General features: G+C 51.7%; 1 protein-coding gene across 8 annotated transcripts in view; it reads right to left on the reverse strand.

Moving 5' to 3' along the window:
• PUM1 (pumilio RNA binding family member 1) overlaps positions 1-22,756 on the reverse strand; it is a 90,526-nt gene extending 67,770 nt beyond the window's left edge. For 6 of the 8 annotated variants that reach the window (XM_079325783.1, XM_079325782.1, XM_079325785.1 and 3 more), the window contains exons 1-3: positions 22,605-22,731; positions 18,373-18,746; positions 3,222-3,290 (exon numbers count right to left, since the gene is read on the reverse strand). In XM_079325783.1, the coding sequence (XP_079181909.1) occupies positions 3,222-3,290; positions 18,373-18,735 (432 nt within the window). In that variant the 5' untranslated portion in view covers positions 18,736-18,746; positions 22,605-22,731. Of the gene's footprint in view, positions 1-3,221; positions 3,291-18,372; positions 18,747-22,548 lie in introns of all 8 variants that reach the window. The other 2 variants (XM_079325787.1, XM_079325780.1) reach the window with 2 other exon arrangements.
• Positions 22,757-24,675: the final 1,919 nt, after the last annotated feature.

Raw genomic sequence — 24,675 nt, forward strand, 5'->3', positions numbered from 1 at the left:
GCATTTCTCTCCCAGGGCAGGGTGCAATTCCCTGCTACCCCCAACACTCCAGGTTGGAAGTTAAGCACCTCCAGTTGCCTCATGGCTCTGTGTCCCCATCCTCCTCCCACCCTCAGGATTAAGTTTCACCAACAACTCCCCCAGCTGCTCCTTGACTCCAGACACAGACTTTGCACAACCTACTCCAAATCCAAGGTCCCAAATGCCTGCAAAGGGTTGGGGACAACAGCCCCTGAGTGCTGCCCACTATCCCCAGGGACACTGCACCAACATCCCCTGCTGCAAAGCTACAGACCCAAGGGATTTCAGCAGGGAAAAGCAGATGTGCAGCTCCCCATCCTCAGACTGGGGAGAAAGGGAACTTGCAGGGCTTGTGTGAAGCCAAAGATAAAGGTCAGGGTGGTGGGATAAGGGCCTGGGCTGAGCCACAGCACCAAAATCCCACATGGAGCTGCAGGACAAAGCTCCAAAGTGAATCCCCTCACCCCAGAGAACAGCCTGGACAAGGTGCTGGAATAGAGGGACAACATCCCCTGTCCCCAGAGCTGCTCTCAGCATTCCTGACCAGGGTCACACAACAGCACAAAGGGGAGAAAAGGGGCTCTGGGGCTCTTTTCAACCCCTGCAGGAGAAAACACTGCACTTCCACTGACTGGAAATTTGGGAATATGGGGCTGGGAGTTGAGGATGGAAACAGCCCCAAGTAAAATGAAAGATGTGGGGCTTTTTTAAATATTCCTAATGTTCCCAGATGAGGATATCTGTTGATCTCCAAGCATTCTACATTCTGAGAGCAGGATAGACAAGAGATGTAACTGTTTGACAGTGCCCTTTAAAAATTGCTCTGATGTCTTCACAAACTCCTTCAATCACCAAAATTATGATGGTGCTTAACAAGGAACAAGAAAACAAGAAGATAAAAGAAATCTAACACTAAATGCAGAAATGCTTCTCCTCATCTTTCTCCTTCAGATTTTTCACTATCAAGTTATTTCACTATCATTTATTTCAGGCCTTCTGACTTTCTCCCCAAGTTTTCTCCTCATTCCAGGAGCAAAGGAAGGGGTGGAAATCTAAACTGCACAAAATCCAGGTGAGGAACACAGTTCTGAAAGGCACCACAGATCCTGCAGGATCCCTGAAATCAGCCCTGGAGAGATGCAGAGAAAATTCAACAGATAAATAATGGAAATTGTGAGACTGAGAGAGAAAAACCCCAAGAGAAGCAAGAAATAGTGGTTTAGCTGAAAGAGAAAGGTGAGATGTCACCTTTCCTGGAAAAAGCTGCTCATTCCAGCATGTGGAAAAGCCCAGGGACAAAAGGATGCCACTGCCCAAACTTTCTGCATCACAGCTACAAGAAGGAGAAAAAAAATGAATCATCAGTGGAAGGCAAAGCTCCAAAACACAAACCCAAACTCTCTCCTCTCAGGAATGCCTAAATAAACCAAAAGCTGGGAGAAGTCAGTGTTTTCAGGAATTCCTTCAGGCATTCCAGCTCTGTGACCTTGTGTCATGCTAAGCAAAGCTGAGTGCTGTGCTCACTGGGAACCTGCTCACAGCCAGCCTGGGCTCTTCTCTCTCAGAATGAACCTCCTGCCCAAATGAGGTGGCACAAAATCATCTCCTGGGAACATTCCCACCCCCAGCATTCCACAGGCAAGCTGCACATGGAGCACAGCAGCTGCTGAGCAGCAGCTTCAGGCAGGTTTTAATGTCAGGTTTGCTCCTTTGAAAAGCATTTTCACCTCCTCTTAGTCAATAGTTTTGGGGTAAATTAATCCAACCTGGAGAAATGGATTTTCCTCTCTAGTCAAATCAAAATCTAACCCTGGATTATGGTTTTCCACGGAAGGAAGGAGGAAAGGAAAGAAGGAAGGAAAGAAGGAAGGAAAGAAGGAAGGAAACGGGGGGGGAAAAGGGGGAGGAAAAGGGGGAGGAAAAGGGGGAGGAAAAGGGGGAGGAAAAGGGGGAGGAACAGGGGGAGGAAGGGGGGGAGGGAAAGGGGGAGGGACAGGGGGGGGAAAAGGGGGAAAAAAAAGGGGAGGAAAAGGGGGAGGAAAAGGGGGAGGAAAAAAAGGGGGAGGAAAAAAAAGGGGGAGGAAAAGGGGGAGGAAAAAAAGGGGAGGAGACGGGGGAGGCAAAGGGGGAGGAAAAGGGGGAGGAAAAGGGGGAGGAAAAGGGGGAGGAAAAGGGGGAGGAAAAGGGGGAGGAAAAGGGGGAGGAAAAGGGGGAGGAAAAGGGGGAGGGAAGGAAGAAGGACCAGGGTAAGGAAGGAGGTCTTTGACCCACAATGCCACAGTCCTGCTTTGCTCTTTTCTCCAAAACAGAAACTTCCAGGTTCCAAGGACTTATTTTCCACACCTGGATCATGCACAGGGTAACAGACAGAATGGACTAAATGTGGAGAAAATAAACTGGTCTGAACTTGAGAGGAGCATCAGACTGGCATCAAGCTGTGCTGTCACACATGAACATCCTCCTACCAAACAAGATTTTCTCCTCTGTCCTTCCACAAGGAACTCACTAAAGGTAAAAAGAACCTGGCAAGGCAAAGAAGCCTTTCCATCAGGAACCCACAGGAACAACCTATTCTTTCAGGTCACCCTGAAAACAGATAAATTCTCTTTTTTCCAAGAAAACCAGTGAGCATTTCCTCCCATATCTGCCACCTCCTCGCTGCTGTGAGAATTAAATGATCTCAGCTGGATCTGTGAGGTTCCAGCTGCAGGCCCATTATCCCTGCCCTGCCCTTCTCCCTCCTCAGCCCTGGCTCACACTGCCAGTTATCCCAAACCTTAACCACAGCCCTGGCTCTTCTGCAAGGGCCAGAAAAAAGGTGCCCAGGACTGGGAACAGAGCAGCAGACAATGCCCCACACACAATGGGGTGTGAGCTCAGCCAATCCCAAAATAAACCTGCTCCAAGGATTGGGACACCTGTCCCCTGACAGATTTTGAGCTGTTGTTGTCCAGCCATTCCCTCCTGCTGGATGAGCCAACAGGTGGAGGTTTAGCTGTTTCTCCCTCCCAGCTGGATCCCAGCCTGGCAGGTTTGGGGTTGGATCAACCACACACACACACACACACACACACACACACACACCTCACAGGCAGGACAGAGAACCCCCAGCACCACAATCATCCCAGCAGCCCCAAAAAACTTATTTCCTTCCCTCCCCCTCCCAAAATAGAGATTTTTCCTCCAGGCCTCTCACTTACCTCTCCCATAGCCCGTCCCTCCAGAGCCAGCGCCTGGAAATCGTGATTGAGCTCATCCATGGAACGCACCTGTTCACACAGGGGAGAAGAGGCCATCAGGAAATGCTCTTATCTCTGCTCTTTTATATCATCACACTTTAGAGCCATTTTTCAGTTCCAGACTGAGAGCTACATTCCACAGGAGAGGCTCTAACAAGGTTATGGGGCTCCAGAGGATGACTTACCTTTATCACTCCCAGCAGTTACAACATTTATACATTTCCATTACTAAATACACACATGTATTATTACACACAGATTTATTTATGTGTTAGGTTTACACATGCACAAGAAAAGAACAACCAGCAATTACTTTTAAGACACACAAAGCCTAGCACTGTCTCTGCTGGTATTTCACAGTGTGTTCAGGTGAGGGAGTCAAGGCATGAGAAGCCAGCAGAAGGTGGGAATCAAAAAAATAATCTGTATAAACCTGGCACATTTATCTTCAGGTTACACTGACATGAAGGAGAACAACACAACTGTTGGATTTGGTGAATATTGAGTTAGAGCAGGAAAAAAAAAAAAAAAAAAAAGCATAAATTTGAAACTATTGGATGAATAAGTTGCTAGAACCATAGAACATCCAGAGTTGAACAGACCCACAGGGCTGATCAATCCCAAATCCAAACCTGCCCTGCCCCCCAGCAATCCCCCTGCCCATCCCTGGAGCTCTGGCAGTGCCCATTCCCTGGGGAGCCTGGGCAGTGCCAGCACCTCTGGGGGAGGGAAGAACCTTTCCCTGAGCTCAGCCTGAGCTGCCCTGGCCCAGCTCCAGCCCTGCCCTGGGTCTGTCCCTGTCCCAGGGAGCAGAGATCAGCCCCTGACATGGAACTGGCTATGTTGAAAATGCAGGAAAACTTCTCCTGCTTCTAATTCCCAAATCTCAGCTGCTGAGCACACACAAGGAAGCAAATTACCAAAGAAAGCCCAACTCTGGACTCGAGGCCAAAGCCCAGCAGCTGAGCCACGTGCTGGCACTGGGAGCAGGGACTGCCCTCCCCAGCCCCTCCTGCCCCAGCAGCCACCAGCACCTGCACAAGCAGGAACTACTGCCCTCATATTCAGTGTTTGCACACTCCCTGCAGCCCAGCAGGGCCCAGGCACCTCTCTGCTGGGCTGGGAGGAGTTTATAAAGCACTTTTAAAGGGGTAATGACCAGGCTCCTTGCAGGATGCTGCAGGTTTGCACACAGGGTTTAGTCCTGTGGCCAAGGAAGGAGCTCAGCAATACCTGGTGGGTGAGTACAGGAAAAAAAACCCCAAAAAATTGCTAAGATGCTCATGGCCCACCAGTGACCAGCATTGTAAATGTTACACCACCACCTTAACCCTGACTTCTGACACTGCAGCACCACTTCCAGCAGGACCAAGACCTCGGATTATGTTTTATTTCTATTCCAAAGTAACATTCTTGAGATCTCAACTAAGAATGAGATGGAAGAAAGCACCACACTAACCTCCAGTTAGTGTGTAAAGCTCCAGTTAGTGTGTAAACCTCCAGTTAGTGTGTAAACCTCCAGTTTGTGTGTAAACCTCCAGTTAAAATTCTTCTATTCTGTGGTCATCATACTTTGCAAAAGATTCATGGTATATTATTGAATTATTTAATAGATATTTACATAATTTGGAAATCCTCAGGGGTCAGTCACTCAGAATCCCAGTTTAACAATCAGGTATCTCTTGTTCCTGTATCTCAGCTCAGCTATTTTCAGTTCTGCCCCAGCCTTGCCACCTTCTGCACTGACATTTGTCACCCCAGGGAGTGACAGCCCTTCCCAAAGCTGCAGCCCCATGGACTTTCCTCCCCTGCCAGCTCCATCCCTGCTCTGCAGCTGGCACAGCTCAGCTGCCTGCTGCCACACAAATGTCACTGGGACCAAATCCTTCATGGAGCACTTCAAGCTGAACTCGTAGGAAGTTGCAACCCCCAGATGTGCCAAGCCACAGAGGCTGACACACAGCAAATGATTATTTCCATCAGACACCAGAGGAATGGAGAAGTTGTACAGACAGATTCAGAAGGTGATGTGAACTCATCACTGCTGAAGTGATGTCCCAGCAAACCACAAAAGCCACCACAAAGGCTGCTCTGAGTGTGTCCAGCAGCTTCCCCAAACAAATCATCTCCCAGGGGTGGTGCTGAGCTCTGGGAACCTCAAATCAAAGCAGCTACAAAGATCCACTCACTGCATTCCCAGCAAAATCCAAACGGATATTAAGTGACATTTCTGTTTGATTTGGTCAACATGGACTGGTTTGGGTGGGAAGGGACATTAAATCCCACCCAGTGCTACCCCAGGGACACTCCCACTGTCCCAGCTGCTCCCAGTGTCCAGCCTGGCCTTGGGCACTGCCAGGGATCCAGGAGCAGCCACAGCTGCTCTGGCAATTCCATCCCAGCCCTGCCCACCCTGCCAGGGAACAATTTCTCCCATACATCCAATTTAAAGCTCTGCTCTGTCAGTTTTGAAGCCATCCTATCACCCCAGCTCTTGTCAACATCCATCTTTCCCTGCAGGCACTGAAGGCCACAGTGAGATCAGCCCAAAGCCACCCTTTTCCAGGCTGAACAGCCCCAACTCTCTCAGCCTCTCCTCCCAGCAGAGGTGCTCCAGCCCTGCAGGTGACCTGCTGGCTCCTCTGGACTTGCTCCACCAGGACAGTGTCACACAGGAGAACCAGACTGCCTCCACCCCCTCCCCAAATATCCCTTACTCCAGTCATGAGGAAAAGCAGGAAAGAAAAACTGCTTTCTCTACCAGCTATCAGAGGAGGAAATGAAGAAATTATTCATTCACAGGTACTTTACATCCCTTATCATCTCTCTTTCAAGAGCCCTAACAAACATGGATAAAAGCATTTTGTAAATCAGGCCTTTGTGCCTGATTTTGGCCACTCTGTGCTCAAAGAGTCCATAAACAGCGATTCTCAGGCTCTTTCAGTCACTCAGTTCCTTTACCCTCATTGATCACTGGATCTATTAATTTGATTTTCAAAGACTGCACCCAAAGGATCCTTTTCCCATTTCTCAGTGCCTGTAATTTGAAACATCAATACATTTTCACCTCGTTGCACACAAACATCACAGGGCTCCTTCATTTTCCTCCCAGGAAGAACAATGTGTCTGAAAGAACAGAACACAAAGCCATGATTTCCACCACCTCTGCATTCCATAGCCAGGGATTCCTCTGGAATGGCAATTAAACAATAGAGCTCATCTTCCACCTCACCAGGATCTGCTCCTGTTAAGCACCCAGAGCTGAGGAGCAGAGGGCAGGGCCAGCATGGTGGAAACACAGAAACAAGGAGGGGCACAGACACAACTGCTCCCCAGCTGAGCACTGATGCCAATGAGATTTGATTACCAGAAAATGTGGTTCAGCACTGAAGCAGGATTTGAAAGAAATCCAGCAGACAACGCCAGGATCAATCTGCTACAGGAGGGAGCAATCCCTGACACCCTGATGGGATGGGACACTCTGATGGGGTGGGACACCATGGGACAACCTGATGGGATGTGACACCCCCATGGCATGGGACACCCCCATGGGATGGGACACTCTGATGGGGTGGGACACCATGGGACACCCTGATGGGGTGGGACACCCTGATGGGATACCCTGATGGGATGTGACACCCCCATGGGATGGGACACCCCGATGGGATGTGACACCCTGATGGGATGTGACACTCTGATGGGGTGGGACACCATGGGACAGCCTGATGGGATGGGACACCCCCATGGGATGGGACACCCTGATGGGACACTCAGATGGGATGTGACACCCCCATGGGATGGGACACCATGGGAGACTCAGATGGGATGTGACACCCCCATGGGATGGAACACACCGATGGGATGGGACACCATGGGACACCCTGATGGGCTGGGACACCCCCATGGGATGGGACACCCCGGATCCTGGGGCTCCTGGGAGGGAGAGGTGAGCCCCACCACCTGCAGCAGTCAGGAAGCACCCAGGAGGGCAGCTGGAGTGCCAGGGAGCCACAGCCACCCCTGTGTCCCCAGGGCTGCCCCTGCTGAGCCCAGCTGTGTCTCTGCAAGGGCAGGTGCAGTGCACATCCCCACGGGAGCCACTGCTGCCCTCCTGAGCAGGACAGGACTGCTCCGTCCTGCCCACAGCCACCCTGGAACCCACCTCACAACACGAGGGCTCTGCACACCAGCAGCACGCTCCAGAACGTTCCAAACAGCTTCAATGCACAAGAACATCCCTCCCAAAGAACGTGTGGAATTACATAAACCTCATTCCAGAAGAGCCATTTCCACACACAAATAGAGGAATGTGTGTCACTGTAACACACTCAGCTCCAGCCACTCCCCTGCCTCAGAAACCCCTCCCAGCCTGCCCGCTGGGAGCACACACCCCAAAGTGGGATCACTCCCAGCCACGTGGGAAACTGGAGCAAAACCACTGAACTCCCTGAGGCTGGGCAGAACTCAGAATGCACAGCCTCTGCCCTGCACCACTTCTCACCTCTGTGCTGCAAAACACAGACAAAGCCAGACACAGCTGGGGTCCCACTGACACCCCACAGACACAGCTGGGGTCACACTGACACCCCACAGACACAGCTGGATTCCCAGTGCCACCCCACAGACACAGCTGGGGTCCCACTGACACCCCAGACACAGCTGGATTCCCAGTGCCACCCCACAGACACAGCTGGGGTTCCACTGTGCCCTCCTTTCTGTGAGACCTCCAAAATCTCATTCATTCTCCCAAATAATGAAATCTCTGAGGCTGGAAAAGATCTCTGAATCCAAGCTGTGCCAAATCCCCACCTTGTCCCCAGCCAGAGATCTCAGGGTCACCTCCAGGGATGGGCACTCCAAACCCCCTGGGCACTTCCAATCCCTGCCCACCCTTTCCATGGGGAAATTCCTGCTCTGCCCACCCTGAGCCTCCCCTGCCCAGCCTGAGCTGTTCCCTCTGCTCCTGTCCCTGTCCCTGTTCCCAGAGCCCGACCCCCCCGGCTGTCCCCTCCTGTCAGGGAGTTGTGCAGAGCCACAAGGGCCCCTGAGCCTCCTTTGCTCCAGGCTGAGCCCCTTCTCAGCTCCCTCAGCCTCTCCTGGGGCTCAGACCCTTCCCAGCTCCCTCAGCCCCTCCTGGGGCTCAGACCCTTCCCAGCTCCCTCAGCCCCTCCTGGGGCTCAGACCCCTCCCCAGCCCCTTTCCCTGCCCTGGGCTCTCTTCAGCCCCCCAGGGTCTCTCCTGTCTCGAGGTACCCCAGCAGTGCCAGCACAGGGACAGTCACTGTCCTGCTCCTGTTGGTCACACAGCTGCTGACACAGCCCAGGTGGCAGCAGCTCTGGCACACCTGGGCACATGCCCAGACTGCCCCCAGCACCCCCAGGGCCTTTCCAGGCTCTGCCCCAGCCTGGAGCTGGGGGGGCTCTGGTGACCCTCGGGTAGGAGCCTGCATTTGACCCCACTGATCCTGCCAACCCCCCTGGCCTTGCTCTGGGGCTCCAGGGGCCTTTCCCAATTCCAACAGCAGACACCCAACCCTCTTCCAGGAGGACAAAAAGCATGGAGTGCTTTCAGCTGCCCCCCACTGCAGACTGCAAAACCCAAACCCATTTCTCCATGGTCAATGGCCACTCCCAAGCTCCCACACTGCAGAGGAGCCTCTCAGCAGCTCTGCACCAAACACACTCAGAGGCATTTTCCAGCCCCTCCAGCAGCTCACTCATGTCAGGCAGCCACCTCACACAGGACAACTGCACTTTCTCTCCTTTTAAATAGATCAGACAGCCTCAGCATCACAAAACTCAGTGACAGTAACTCAGAAGCAAATGCTTTCCATGTCCCAAAGCTACCCAGACACCACCCCGTCTGTGTCTGGAACACTTGAGACAGGGACAGAGCACAGCTCCAGCAGGTGAGATGTTCTGTGTGCTGGTACCTGCTGCTCACTCACCACCCCACAAACCCAGGCCAAGACACTTTTCCCTGTCTCCATCCTGACACAGATTTAAGTTTCCCAGGTTATCTCATGCAGAATAGCAAAGGTGCTCATCACACACATGAAAAACCCCCAGGTCAGGAGAGTGAGAGTGGGGAACAAGCCACACTCAGGGACTGGGGCTGAACCCCTCCTGCTCCAGCTCTAACACAGCACCCCAAACCTGGCCCTGCTGTCCCCTGGGCCAAAAAAATGCAGCACAGCAAAGGGGTCACCAAGGTGCTACAGGGCTGGAGCCCCTCTGGAGCCAGGCTGGGAGAGCTGGGGGGACACCTGGAGAGGAGAAGCTCCAGGAGAGCTCAGAGCCCCTGGCAGGGCCTGGAGGGGCTCCAGGAGAGCTGCAGAGGGACTGGGGACAAGGCAGGGAGGGACAGGACACAGGGAATGGCTCCCAGTGGGAAAGTGGAGATTTTGGGAACAGGATATTGGGATGGAATTCCTTTCTGGGAGGGTGGTCAGGGCTGGGATGGAATTGCCAGAGCTGCTGTGGCTGCCCCTGGATCCCTGGCAGTGCCCAGGGCCAGGCTGGATGGGGACAGTGGGAGGTGTCTCTGCCATGGCAGGGTGACACTGGATTATCTTCAGGGTCCCTTCCCAACCCAACCACACCACCAGAATTCCAGATTCCCCAAACCTGTAGCAGCAGCAGGGCCCCCCAAGCCCAGCTCCTCCAGCAGCCAGGCCCTGCTGCTGCTGCAGACTCTGGCTGATGTGATGGCAGCAGAGCCAGGCCTGGGGGAATGGCACTTGTCACAGGGACTCTGCACTCAGGTCAATTAACAGCAGCCAGGGCCCCAAACTGTCCTTCTGATTACTAAACAGGGAAATGAAGACCCAACAAATTACCATGAGAACAACAGGGAATTTACCTTGCAGATTTCCAGGACCTTATTTTTTATTCTAGAATAATCCAAGGGGGCTTTTCATGCCCTGAGAGCGACCAGCAAAGCAGGTGAATTGCAATTTTAGGTAAATATTAATGTCAACAATCTGTGTTAATACTGCACCTTATATTAAGCAAATATGGTTGCTAAAATGACCTTTACATATAAATTCCAAGTGCAGGGCTGTATCACATTTCAGGTATCCCAGGGGATTGCACACCAGTTTTTTGTATATGAAGAAATCCTCATTTATGTAGAATTTACATTCACCTGGGCAGGCAGGCAGCCAAACTATCCAAGGCTAAATTTCACTCTCAACCCCCAAGGATTCTTTTTCTTCCTCCTTATACAAGAGATGTTTCCCAGGAAGCAAATGGCAAATGGAATTAAACAAAGAAATACAACAATCAAGATACAAGAAGAAAAAAAAACTACAAAACTAGCTAGAAATTTCTTTGGAGAAAAAGAATCTAAAAAATATTTGCTAATAAATATTTGAGCTAAGAGATATTCTAGTGATGATCCAAACTGTCTCTAAAAGTGCACCATGAAGCCAGATTTATGATTTTTTATTTTTTATGTTGAACATTAAATAGATCCAATACCTGTATTTATTGGGGGTAACAGTGACTGCAGAGGGTTTAAATTACCTGTTTTCATTTAGCCAATTCTGTTAGAGGGGAAGCAAAGCAAACCTGTGCAGCCCCAGGTTTCCATTCCCAATCCTCCCTTTCCCAGTACCCACCTTCCCCCCCTCACACTGGAGCATTTGCTCCCCCAACCCCCTCCTGGCCAGGAGCAGGATGGGCCCTGCAAAGGCAGGAATTCTGCAGCTGGAACATGCAAATGCAGGATTTCCATTTCCCTTTGATCTGCAGTAATGCCAGGGCCCAGTGCTGCCCTGAGCCCTGCACAGCAGCTGCAGGGAGTCCCAGAGGCTCTCCCAGAAGGGATTCTGAGCTGCTCTCTGCCCTCCTGGCAAACAGCAGCATCAGGGCTGGCTCCTGCTGCAGCCCCAGCTGGGGGGGGTGGGGAGCCTGCCAGGATCTCACCTGCCAGCCTGCACTCCCACCCTGCTGGGGCATCTCTCTTGTTTTGCTCCTCCACTGCTGCAGAGAAATGGGAGAAATGAGATAATGGATATGTTTCTCCAGAGAGACTCAGGATCCCAGAATTCCAGACTGATTTGGGGTGGGAAGGACCTTAAAGCCCCTCTCATCCCACTCCTGCCATGGGCACTGCTCCAGGTGGCTCCAATCTCTGTCAAACCTGGAAGATCCAACAGCATTTTTCTGTTTGTGAGGAAACAAGATGAGAGATTCCAAGTTCCCTCTGTTTGTACATTCCAGGTGCTTACCCAGAGCACCTCCAGAGTGGGATTATTCCTTGGATATTTATTTTTAATTCCTGCACACTCTGCAATAGTGAATGGAACATTTCCATCCATTTGGCCTCCATATTTTGTCTTGCTCAATTTGCAATTAAAAAAAAAGAAACCACCAAAAAACTTCAAAGACTTCTCTAGTAAAACATCCCTCAAAAAAAAAATAGTCAATATTACTACAAGAACACCTGAATTGAGACAGAAAGAACAAAAATCAGCAAAACCAAGAAACATCCTTAGAATGGAGAGGAGAAAACCAAAAACTACAGCTGAATACTTTGATTTACATACTCACAATAGTTAAAGGTCTTTAAATGAACTAAACATTTACAAATTTCAGATGGAAACAAATCCTCCTTCAGCTGGGGGAGGCTGCTTGAGTTTATCTTGTTTGAACAGCTCACACAGTTATTTCAGAAAAATCCCAGATCTGAGGGCACTCAGACACATTTCCAGCAGCCAGGAGAGGGGAAATGCATTTCCCAGCTGACAGCAAGGGAAGCATCACACCCCACAACAGGTTTGCCACTGACAACCAGAGCCAGGGTTAAAATATGTTGTTCTATCAACTGATTACTGCACTATTTTTAGCCTTCTCCCATAACAATTGTGGGTAAAGAAAGAATGTGAAGTCACAAGTATTAGACAGGATTAGGTGGTTTAACTACTATTTTTGTAGTAAAGGATTCATGGTTAGAATTGCTACTACCATTAGCACTGGAAGCAAAAAGCCATTGAAATTGCAGATTGGCTAATGCCTTCCCTGGCATGGGGCCAGGCTGATTAATGATTCAGGGGACAGAAATAACTGCAGCAAAGGCAGCCTTGCAGAGGGGCTCTCCTTCCTTAGCTAATTATGGTTTTCCTCCCATTTCATCCACCATGGGAGGTGCTTCATTAATGTGGAATTTAGGTTACCCTGCCATGTCTCAGATACATATTGGGGTGTAAGGTTCAAAAATACTGGATTAGGGAAGAAATAACCTTAATTTTGTTCTGCTGGAGCTGGCAGTACCTTGGGAAAACCATCTTCTGCTTCCCAGGTGTGTGCCTGCAGCCCTGGGTTTGTGCAAGAGCTTGGGGCTTGGCTAAGATCTGACCTTGGGGGGGCTTTTCCTTTCACTCCCAGCCTTACTCTGACCTTCCCAGGTTTAAATCCAGATGGAAAATGATGTGGAAAAGGGATGCAGCAGTGTGTAAGTCTGGGCAGGGCAAGAACCACGGCCAGATGTTCCCAATAAAAACAACTGCCCTGGAACAGAAGTTCTCCCTAACAAAGGCAGGAGTAACAGGAGAGCTGAGAGCTGCTCCTTGCCGGGAGGGAGCAGCATCACATGGCAGCTGCACAAAGGAGCGTTTGTTCAGCCTGACACCAGCACTCAGGGAAAACAGCCTGCAAATCGTCCCTGCTACACCTAAGGGGGAGTTCTCAGGGCCAGGAAACCCAGAGACAGTGCCCTGCAGCAGCTCTTCAGTGAGATCTCTGAGCTGCAGCTGAGATTGTGGCAGCTGGTGAGGAACAGGCGACTGGGGATGGACTGTGGGGCTCAGATCCACTGTAAAGCTTCAGCCATTTACAAAAATGCTCCCAGGATCACAAGCTGCTCTGCAGAAGCACAAGGAGGTCACAGCAATTCAGCAAACCACAAAGGTGCTGCTAGGGGGAGAGCAAAGTTGGGGAGAAGGGAGGACAAAACAAGCAGGACAAGTCCTGTAATAAACCTGTTTTCAAAGCACACTTGTACAAGATATCCACTGAAACACCTGAAGTTTTCTGGAAGCACTGAAATTTGTAAATTCAGTCATGTGAAAGTGTTTTTGCTCCTCCTGAGTGAGCACCATGGCAAGGAAGCTGAGCAGAACAGCAACAACCATGGAGAAATCCCAACAGCAACACACCAGGTCACTTGGGCAACTCCAACTGAACAATTTTATCTGCAGCTGCCCATCAGGAACAGTAAAATCCATGGAGGAAACAGTCTTAGAGCAACTTTCTGAATGTTTCAGAGTGTTTTCTCTCCCCTGTATATCACAAGGATTTTCCAACCTGAAATACCCAACTAAGCCAATTTACTCGTGCTCCTTCTGCCTCAGGAGAAATTTTCAGGGGCAGAAAGACAAAGGAGAAAATCAAATTAAATGTTCCAGTTCCCCTCCCAAGCTGCCCCTGCACTATGGAGAAATCTCTGTGAAACAGATCAGCCAGAGCAGACATTCCATTTCAGCAAGGAATTATGTTTCAAATTACCTGAGTATCGAATTAGCACAGCCTTTCAGTGTCAGGGAAAGGAAAGCCCTGAGCAGTTCACTGGGACACAAGGAAGTTCCCAGGAAAACTCACCAGGTTTAATCAAGAGGTCAGAAACCACCTTCAAGGGCTGAGCCACAGGTGCTGTCACATGCTTTGTGTGACAAGGGACTCACTCCATGCCTTCAACCCCAGCCCAGACAACACATCCAATTATCTGGAGCACATTTCCTCAGGCACATCAGAAATCATGGGATGGTTTGGGTTGGAAGAGACCCCAAATCTCAACTCATCCCACCCCTGCCATGGGCAGGGACACTTTCCACTGTCCCAGGCTGCTCCAACCTGGCCTTGGTCACTTCCAGGGATGGAGCAAGATCTCTGTCCTAAGGAGTTAAGCCTCACTGAAACAGGATTTCTCTTTGGCAGTACAAACACCAGGGCTGCCTCTGCTTCCAGGACCTTTGCAGAGATCCTGCCACAACTTTCAGGCAAGCTGTGGCCAGGGTGCCACAGCAGCACCCAACACTGCAATGGGCTAAGCTCCAGCTGCTCCCAGGGCAGGGAGCAGCCTGGCTGGAGGAGCTGTGCTGCCACAATTACCTTGTGCTCTGCTCAAACCCCAGCTCCCAGTGAAGAACTCACATGGTCACACTGCCAAAAGGCAAAACTGAGCAGAAACCCCAGTCCCAGCCCTGTTGTGCTCCCTATTCTTCACCAACACCACGTGAAAAATTCCCCACATTCAACAAGACCATCCCTGCAGAGTTCTATTGTCTCCAATTATTAATTAAACATGCTCTGAGAGAAAGCAAATGCCTAAAATCATTTGCTTCTACCAAGCAACTCCCACACTGCCCAAGTGCAATTCCAACAGCCTAAGTTTATCCAGTGACTGCAATTCCAGAGGGACCCCAGCACAGAACTCTCCCTTCACTGCAGCTCCAGCACTCACAGGCACGAGCCACAGGAGAGCCCAGCCAAGAAAACCCAGCCAATTCTCCTCCAAACCTGCTCATTGCTGAGAACTTGTCCCAGCTGAGTATCCTGAGTGTCTTTTCACACTCCCAGGAGCAGCAGAGGTTGGTTGGGTTTGGGAGGAGATCTGTGCAACCTTTCATAACCAAGGCAGATCCAACCAGGCCATTCCTCACTGGGACCATCCCATGCCCTCCCTCCGTGATGTGCTGATCCCTGGCCTGGTTTTGCTGGATCAACAGCACACAAACACTCCAGTGCAGCCAGGGTAACACTGCCCAACAGCAATCAGGCAGCAGGCAGCCCAAAACTGCTCACTCAGATATTAAAAGTACTGGGGACCCTGACACTCAACCTCATCCTGCTGCTCTTTGTGGATAAAAAGAGAAAAAACTGCAGTTAAGTGTCTCTCGTAGAAGTTTGGTGATAAAGGTTTGGAGCTGCAAACAGGGATTTTGCTCAGGACATCTGAGAGAACAAATCAGGAAATCAAAAATTTGATTCCAGCACCACTCCATGTTTTGCAGGGACAAAGAAGACCTTGTAGCACAAGGTTGTGTTTTTTTTTTTTTGGATGGTGAAGCTTTAATACCCAAATATGTGAAATTATATATGTGGCATCTTTAATAGCTTCACTTTATATAAAAACCTGGCTCCATCCACAGCTTCCAGAGAAGGGGAAAATGCAACAGCAAAATAAAGTTTCTAAGCAAAACACAAACAGAGCATTTTCCTGCTGCTCACAACAAGAGGACACCACCAGGCAGGAGCTTCTCTCCTCTCCTTCCTTGGCAGAAGCTTTTCCTTAAGCCACCCCTGCTAAAGCCCCTCTCAGCCCAATTTCCCAGAGCTGCCAGGAGGAAAAGTGTCCAGGAGGAAGAGCACAATGAAAGCCACAGAAAACCAGGAAAACCACTCTGGCTGTTTCATGGCACCATTTGGTAAAAGCCACTGCAGCTTATCACCAACAGACACACATCTGGCTACACACTCAACAAAAAGAATCTGAGATTCAACAATTAAAATCCTTCCACCTTTAATTACGACCTCCCAAGCTCCAGGCAGACATTAACCTATATTAGCCTATAATTATTTTTTTTCTGACTTCCCATTATCTTTTAGCTACTGAGTTTCCTAACCAGTCTTCAAGGCTGAGCCAACTTTGAAAGTCTAAAATGAAAAGTACAGTAATAAAAGTGCATCCATAAGAAACTGAGAGTCAGGAGACATCCCTAATGATTCCCTAACTCCCTGCATGTCCCAGCACTTCCTTCCACTTCTGTTCTTGCAGACCAAATTCAATTCTACCCCAGCTAAATCCAAACTGAATTAAATCATTTTGCATGCATAAGATTAGTCCTTGCTCCAAGGAATTTATAAATTTAAGAAGCAGATGTGGAGGTGGCCAAGAAGTCAAAAAGAATGGCAGTGTTAGGATTACACATATTCTGCTTCCCAGGAGCAGAACCCCAAGGCAAGCAGAGAACCTGGAGAAAGGAGGATGGAGCAGCAAAGTCTGACAGAAGTGCCCACCCATCACTGCAGCACCCAGCAGCAGAGACAGAGCAGAAGAGGCTGAGTGCCCCACCTCAGAGCTGACTGGGACAAATCAGACACAAAGACTGCTTTAGAGATGAGCACTGAATGCAAAACCAGTGGAACTATGGCTGTAGCACATTTACCACAGTGTAAAAACCAGCAGGAAGCACAACAGATAAAAACCCCAATGTTCATTCTGGCCTAAAAACCCCTGTTAATTCTGGATTTTCTGAGCCTCAGCTCACAGGGGAAACTGAGCATCACACAGAATCATCTCTGTGAGCTTCATCCTGCCAGTGGGATCTGGCCACACAACCTTCCCACCACTGTCCTGCTGCCACACAAAACAGGAACTGGCTTTGAAAAGTTCATTTAAACTAGCATAAGTTAATGAGCTTTCTTTCCATTAAGTGGTTTATTTATTAGGATCATTTCATTCCAGAAGTTACTGAAGAAAGTCAAGCTGAGCAACACTTCTGCTGACAGTGCAAGCCTCTGGAACAGGCAGGATTCTTTTGTTTGAGTGAAAGTTTAAGTCTTTCCACTATTAAATAAATAAAAGTTCAAATACCAGCAGAGTTTTTAATGATTACAAGCTTGAAGTGCCCTGTCCCCACCTCCCTTATCTCCAGTAAGTTTTGTTGTCTTTGCTTTCAGGGATTTGCAGTGAAAGGAGGATGAAAGTGTGAGTTGGAAGAACAGAAGACTGAGAATTTATGACATCATTTTAACTCATGAAGTCATCTTGCCACAAAATGCCCAAACAACAGCAGGCCCTGCCCAGACATCTCTGCTGCTTTGATTTGAAAAACCTACAAGTTTGCAGGAAGAAATTCTTGCTTATTGTTTCTTTCACAACATAAAACATCAAGATTTCTGGCACTGATGTCTCTTGAAGCTAGTTTTACAATTAGTGACTGAAAACTTGGACAATAAACAGAAAAATTACATGTTTCAATGCAGTTATTTCTTCTGAAGTGATACCTAAATACTGTGTTTCTCCATAAGGGAAAAACAACAATATTTTCCTAGCTCCTTAGCTCATATTGCAGTATTTTATGTGATTTGTCTTCCAGAACAAATGAACAGGGCACTTGGGTTTATTTCTTTGTTGATGTACACACTGCCTTTGGTGAGGCTGCAAAATTCCCTGCAATGTTTGCTTTTAAATGGTCTGGTTGGCAACACATCCCCTGGGGAGGCACAGCAGAGGAGAGAGGGCTTGGCTACTTTGATTCCAGAAAGTGAAAGCAGAAGATGTTCAGAAAGGTTGCAAAAGCTTTGTGTCTGCTGCCCTGGCAATATTTGTGGGGATCATTCTGCTTTCAAATGTGCTTACACTTGGGTTCTGCTGCCTCAGAGAGGAAGCACTCGTGTGTCTTTGATGAGTGAGCTACAGGTCACAGACAGAGTGGAGTGAGTCAGCCACTCATTTAACTGCAGCACAAGTGACAATGCAACTGCTGAAAAGACTTCTAGTAAACACCACTAGCACACAGCCTGGCCCACCACCCCTCTAGAGACTCTGAGTGGCTCCAAGAAGTTCCTAAAGCCACTGGTTGGTGACACTCTTAAGGCTGCTCTTCTCAGCTCAGCTACATCACAACATCATTGCCACTTTCCCCTCTACATGGCAACCATAAAAACCCAACCCCAAAGCAAAGAAACCCAGTCAAACATACCACCAGCAACTTCCACTCCTGTGTTTTCCAATATTGGGAATGGTAAAAACCCAACCTACATGCATTGGCAGTTTTGTAATACCATTACATAAGAATTATTTAACTACAGCAACAGATTTGAAAAGCAGCAGCAGCAGCAGTCACGGCTGTGCTGGTTCACACATCAGAAAAAAAAAAAAATCAATAAAGGGAGTGATGAATTTTGTAAACATGCATTCGACTGTCACAGGGAGTGGACTGGGATTTGGGATTTCAACACCCTCAAGAGCAGAAACCTTTCAGCTCAGAGCTACCAGGGCAGCACCACCCTGAAGAGAGGAAACAAACAGCACCACTGGTGCCATCCAAGTGCAGCAGAGCCCCTCTGGGAGGCAGCAGGGCAGGGCTGGCAGGGGCTCTGTGTACCTGGTGCTCTGCGTGGATGTTGTCCCCGGTGGGCCAGCGGTGCTTGCTGTTGGTGTAGCCGCCGCCGCCGCTGCCTCCTCCCCCCAGCTGCTCCCCGTGCTGCCTCTGGAAGAAATAATCCACCATGGCGTCGTCCTGGGAGCGCCCCGCCACTCCTATGGATCCGGGCACGGGGCTGGAGTGCGTCCCTGCTGCCAGGGCCTGGTTTGCAGCTGGCTGGGGCTGAGCCTGCGAGCCTGTGCCAGATGTCAGTACCACAGGCATGGTGGGGTTGGCTGTGTCTTGAGCGTGCTGCTTCAGGTGGGGGCTGAACGAGTCCTGCCACAGAACTGCTTTTCTCTTCAACACGCACGCTACGCTCATTCCACCAACACCTGCAGGGGGACACGGGGGAAACAGAGGGGAAAGAGACATGAAATCCTCCCAGCTGCAGCTCTCAGTGTTAAATAACACGCCCGGCTCGTGACTGGCAGGGGAACATCCCTTTGGCAAATGTGACTCCTTCAACACTCGCTCTGCTCCATGAACCCAGCAGCTACAGCAGCACTGAAAGTGCACAGAAAGCCCACGTTCTGTGCTGCACGGCTCTAGCAGCATGCACTGCATGCTCAGGAAGCACCAGCAGAAAGGCAGTTTCAGCAAGGGACAACACACAGACTGGAAAACTGCCTGGAAATAGTCCCCAAAAAACCCACGGAAGGCAGTGACACCAGAACCTGCTGTGCCCATTTACACCAGGCAAAAGAGGCCTGGTCCCCACCCATACAAACACTCGAGGCCCCCTGGATCCCACCGTATCCCAAAATATTCCCTCAGTCATGCAAAGCAGCAAAGCAACAGTTTGGTTTGGTTTTTTTTTTTTTTTTCAGTGCAAAACTTCGAATCCTGGATTTCTGCTTGCACAGCTCATGGAGCCACAAACACAGCAGGCACTCTCCCTGCTAACTCAGGAGCTGTGCTCAGGAGGCATCAAAGCCATGGACATGCTTTATGGGATTCCCTGGAGAAAGAGCAGCAAACCTGGGATCTCAGCAGAACCTTCCAGAGCAGGCACAGCCAGCACTGCTGGTGCCACTGCTGATGGCACCAGGGGAAAACTGGACAACTCCAACACATTCTCAGTACCCAGAGCACTGAACACCCCAATAAAATACCCCAAAAATTAAATACTCCATGTGCTTTGCATACATCCAAATGATCTGTGAGCAGGAGGAAAACCTGCAGATTAAGCTGACAGCAACTAGCTAACTTCCTATTCCCCAAATATTTTGATAACATTCCAGCAGCACAAAACCACAGAAGTGTATTTGTTGTTTTAAGGCAGGACTATCAGAGCAATACAGACACTACAGGTGTGAAGAGCAGTGTTTCCCCCATTATGTAACGCTCACACAGCAAGCCAAATCCATTTTTAAAGGCATGGGAGAGTCTGAACTAATCTTTATTTAAAAGATCAACAGTTTATGACTCGAGGTACCTAAATGCAGCCCCACAGAGGGTGCTGAGGATGAACCTGGGGTGCAGGAGTCCTGAGAAGCTCCAGCAGAGCAGCCCCAGGATGTTTCACTGCTGCACCTTGGCCCTGCTCCTGCCAGCAGCTCCGAGGGCCTGAAAGGCGCCTCTGTTCCCTCCCTGCTCCTCGGAGTAGCCCTGAACAACACCCAGCCACTACCAACAACTTCCAAGAACAATTTACTAACGGTGGGCAGACCACAATAAAACACCCGAGTGCTGTCTCTGATCAAACTTTGCAGGTTTGCCTGACGAGTCGAGCATGGGGTTAATATCCAGAGGAAAATGACTCTAAAAAGTGCAGAGATCAGGTTGTTTTAATTGCATCTCCAACATAATTTGGTGCTGCACACACACAGCCCCCAGGGCCACTCTGCAGGGCTTTTTATACACTCCCAACTCACATAACCAGGGACATCCAACAGGACTCACTCCTCCAGCTTTCAATGAGTCTGGAAATCACCACCTTCCCCACATACTTGAAAAAACACTGAAAACACGGTATGACTAAATCTTGACTGATTTTAAGACTACAATTCAGTTTAATGGCATTTTCCTCTTAATTTCCCTTTACCAGACAATACCAAAATGCTTCAGTGACATCACATTAAATACTCAAGCTCCTTTATGCAAAGAGAACAAAAAAATTAAGTAATTAATGGTAAGAAATTCATTTCTCATCAAACGGAGGTGTGTATTAACTGCAGCAATGAAATCTGAGAGGCCCCTTGAAAGGAAGTTACAAGTTATCTCAGGGCAGACTGTAAAAAAAAAACAAACAAAGGAAGATACTATGAATCCCCACCAGAAAATTTCCAGTAGCTACAGATTGTGACAAGCCCATTTCCAGTGAGAAACAAGGTACAAAGTTGCACTGCCCCAGCCTTTGCTCCTTCAAAAGGACACAGAGAAGAATTAAATTCGGGCATCATAAAGGTGTTATCATAAAAATCAGGAGGGTGCAGAAAATCTCAGTCAATGGATCCAGGAGAGGCTGCTCCCGGCCGCTTCCTCTTCGGGCCGCTCCGAACACGAGCGGAAAACTTGGCAAAGGCGACATTTTGAAAGGGAGCAAAGGGGAAGGGAGCATTGTGGGTAGTTCAAGTTTAGTTCCAAGCCGTGTTTTTATGGGAATGCCGCGTTCGAGGCATTCAGCGGCACAGCTGAACGCTGTCATTCAAAGCAGCCGGAGCCCCGGAGCAGAGCAGTCACCGACACGGGCACCGCAAAGCCGCGGCTGCTCAGGGCCCCGAGCCGGCCCCGCTCCGCCGGGCACAGCGGCAGCTTTGCCCAGGTGAAAGAAACCTGGGCACAGCCCCCACTCACAAACAAAGGCTCCCGCTCTGCCGCGCCGTGCCCAGCCTGCTCCCCGCGTGAAAACACGGCACGGAAACGAATTCTGCAGGCTGAATACTTCAGATTACGGGACATGCCACAAACAGCAAAAAACTTTCGGAGGAATCGCCCCTGCAAGTTTGAAGCACCGCTGGTGACAACACTGAATAAAGGAGCTTAAATCCAAACAGAGCCCGGCTCCACAGCCAGATCTTCACGGCTCTGATTCTGTATTCCCCCCAAAAATCACAGATTATTACACAATTAACACGGTGTAAAACGCCCGTTTCAAAAAAGTTCAACCCCAAAGCAGAGGAGTTTGGGTTGGGTGGGTTTTTTTTGGAAAGTTCCACTGGAAATGAAAGCAGAGCCATTGTTTGAGAGCTGTGTGGCCTAGCAGAACTTTTAACGTTATCCCTGGGTTTTCCTGAAAACCCGGGCAGACGCAGCGCCCAATTCCTGACCCATCGGATTCCCAAAACCAGCAAGAAAACCCAACAGGACCCACGGTCCCCATTACCCCTTCATCCCTCTTAATAAAGGAAATTCCTTACTCATGATCTGCCTAATAAAATCTGTGCTCCGAACAAAGTTATTAAACATTGACCAAAGCAAACAACAACAACAACAACAACAAAAATCAGAGCATTTCTCAGGTTGGGGCGAGAGGCTCTTAAAATTCCAAGTTTACAGCTCAGAAGGGCCGAGGCTGTTGTTATGTGAGCACGAGATAAAAACAAGGGGGAAAAGCCCTCCACAAACACAAAACCCCCGGGTCACCCAGCACATCTCAAAAGCCTCTCTGCCTTTTTCCTCCCTCCCGCTGCCAGCCCCGACCCCCTCCTCTTCCAGGGACCCCCAGAGCCGCCGAACCGCCCCCCAAAAGCGGGGGGAAGGAACCCAAGCACCCCCCGGGGCAACAAAGCGGGGCCTCGGCCGGAGCGCCCGAGCGGCCCGGGAATGAGCCCCGGGAGAAGGGGGAGCCCCCCGGGGATGAAACGCGGCCGGGAGAACAGGGAGATCACCCCGGGAGAACGGGGAGCCCCCAGAGCACGGGGGAGCCCCCGGCGGGCCGGGCCCGGGGCACGGGCTGAGGGCTGCCATGGGCCCGCGCCCCCCAACAATAACCCCCGGGCCCGTGAGCGGAGCGCCCGCGGGGCCGCGCTCGGGCCCGGGGCTCCCCCGCGCCCCCTCCCCGCTAACAATGGGCCCAGGCCGCGGCCCCGACACGGAGCCGGGCGGCAGCGCCGGCGCAGCGCCCCCGCCGCCGCTCGCCTTCGGGGCGGCCTGGGGCCTCTCCTCCCGCTCCCCCCGCCAATATGCGCCCACGGGCGGGTCCGCGGGGGTCCGCGGCGCGGCGGGGCCGGCGCCCGGCCGCTACTCACGGGCGGAGCGCTCGGATGCAGACGGATGCCGGGCCCCCCCCGGCCGCTCGCCGCTGCCTCTCCCCGGCCGCTCACTCCGACAACATGGCGGCGCGGCGGGGCCGCGGCCGCGCTGCACCACGGGAAGGCGAGGCCGCTCCAGCGCCGCCGGGACGGGGCGGGATGAGCGAGGAGGGACGGGATGGAGCGGGATGGGATGGATCGGGACGGACCGGGATGAACCGGGATGGACCGGGATGGAATGGACTGAGGAGGGATGGATCGGGACGGACCGGGATGGAATGGATCGGGACGGACCGGGACGGGATGGAGCGGGACGGACCGGGATAGAATGGACCGAGGAGGGACGAGACGGGACGGGATGGGATGGATCGGGACGGGATGGGATGGAACGAGGTGGATCTGGATGGACCAGGATAGGACTGGATAGGATGGATCGGGACGAGACGGATCGGGATGGACCGAGCAGGGAAGGAGCGGGAATGGACCGAGGAGGGACGGGACGGGGTGGACCGCACGCGGACCGGAACGGGATGGATCGGCATGGACCGGGAAGGGATAGGACGGGATGGAATGGGATAGACCGGACTGGGACGTGCCCGGGCTAGCCCGGCCCTTCCGCACGGCCCAGGCTGGGATCAGCCCTGCCAGGTCCGGCCCGGGGGTGCGGGCACAGCCCCGCGCTGCCGCCGGCACCGGCACCAGGGCTCGCTGGGCTGGCGGGGATGTGGCTGAGCCCCCCCCCCCCCAGCCTGAGCACCCTGATTTTCACCCTAGTCTGGGCATCCTGAACGCTGCGTGGGCACCCTACAATCCTCCAGCATGAGCACCCCGAGTCCCTCCAACCTTGGCACTCCCAGCATGTGCACACCGGACTCGGGGACACCCTGAGCCCCTCAGGCTGGACACCCCAAACCTCCCAGCCTGGGCACCCCGAGTGCTCCCAGCATGTGCACACCGAGCCCTTCCAAGCCGGGACACCCTGAGCCCCTCAGGCTGGATACCCCAAACCTCCCAGCCTGGGCACCCCGAATGCTCCCCGGCCCAGCCCCCCACAGCCCTGGCACCCCCAGCCTGCTCCCCCTGACCCCCAGCAGCGGGGACCCCCCTCCTGCCCAGAGCCGCACCAGGGACACCTCCCACCCTCCACCAACAGCCAAACCCAGTTTTGGGGTGGTTCTCCCTTGGCGCCTGCCCCTCCCCGTGCCCCTGCGGGGGAACTACAGCCCCCGGCGTGCGGGCGGGGAGCGGCGCTGGCCGCCGGGAGCGGTAGTTCTGTCCCGGCTCCTCCATGTTAAAGGGGCAGCAGGGGGGCAGCGCCTCCCTGCTCCGGGCAGCTTGAGCCCTCGGTGCGCTCATGGAACAGCTTCTCTCCGTCCTGGCAGGGAGCAGGAGGGCAGTGCCGCCGCTGGGCAGAGCTCGGGACGTGCCCTCACTTGCGCGGACAGAGAAGCAGCAGCTGTTCCCGAGGGCTCCGGCCATGGGGCTCGGTCCCCGCGGCACGGCCGGGGCCCCGCGGCCGCAGCGTTTGTGGGTTATGGGGGTACAAGAAGACACTTCAAGCCCAGGTTCTCAGTCATTAAAACGCGTGCAAAGCTGGATCCAGCCCTGCCTTGCATCCATTTTCTGCTCGATGGGGTGATTGATGGGGGTTTCCACTGCCTCATTGCCTCTTCCAGCGTGCATTCCTTCGAAAGGGCAGCAGGACCTCACCCCGACCCCACAAAACTGGAGAAACCCCCATGCTTGAAGGGTTGGTGCAGAGTGCCCCAGACTGGGTGTGTGACACTGGACGGTCAAGATAAACAAAGGTTTTCCTGCTGAGGGTGGGTTCAGAGCCCAGCCTTGCTCAGACACCCAGCAGCAGCCTGCTTTGTGTGACTGGCCAAGCCCTGATGGGAACAACTCGGCTCTGCCGGGCTCAGCTCTGCTGTGACACCAGGCATGGACCCACGAGTGGCTGAGAGGTGGACACAGCTCTTCTGGGTCATGCTGTGGCTCCTGTGAATTCCCTGGAAAGGGGAAGGGGTTGGAGGGGGAGTTCTGTGAGGAGAAGCTGAGGGAGCTGGGC

This window comes from Erithacus rubecula (genome assembly GCF_903797595.1).
Source record: "Erithacus rubecula genome assembly, chromosome: 23".
NCBI lineage: Eukaryota > Metazoa > Chordata > Aves > Passeriformes > Muscicapidae > Erithacus > Erithacus rubecula.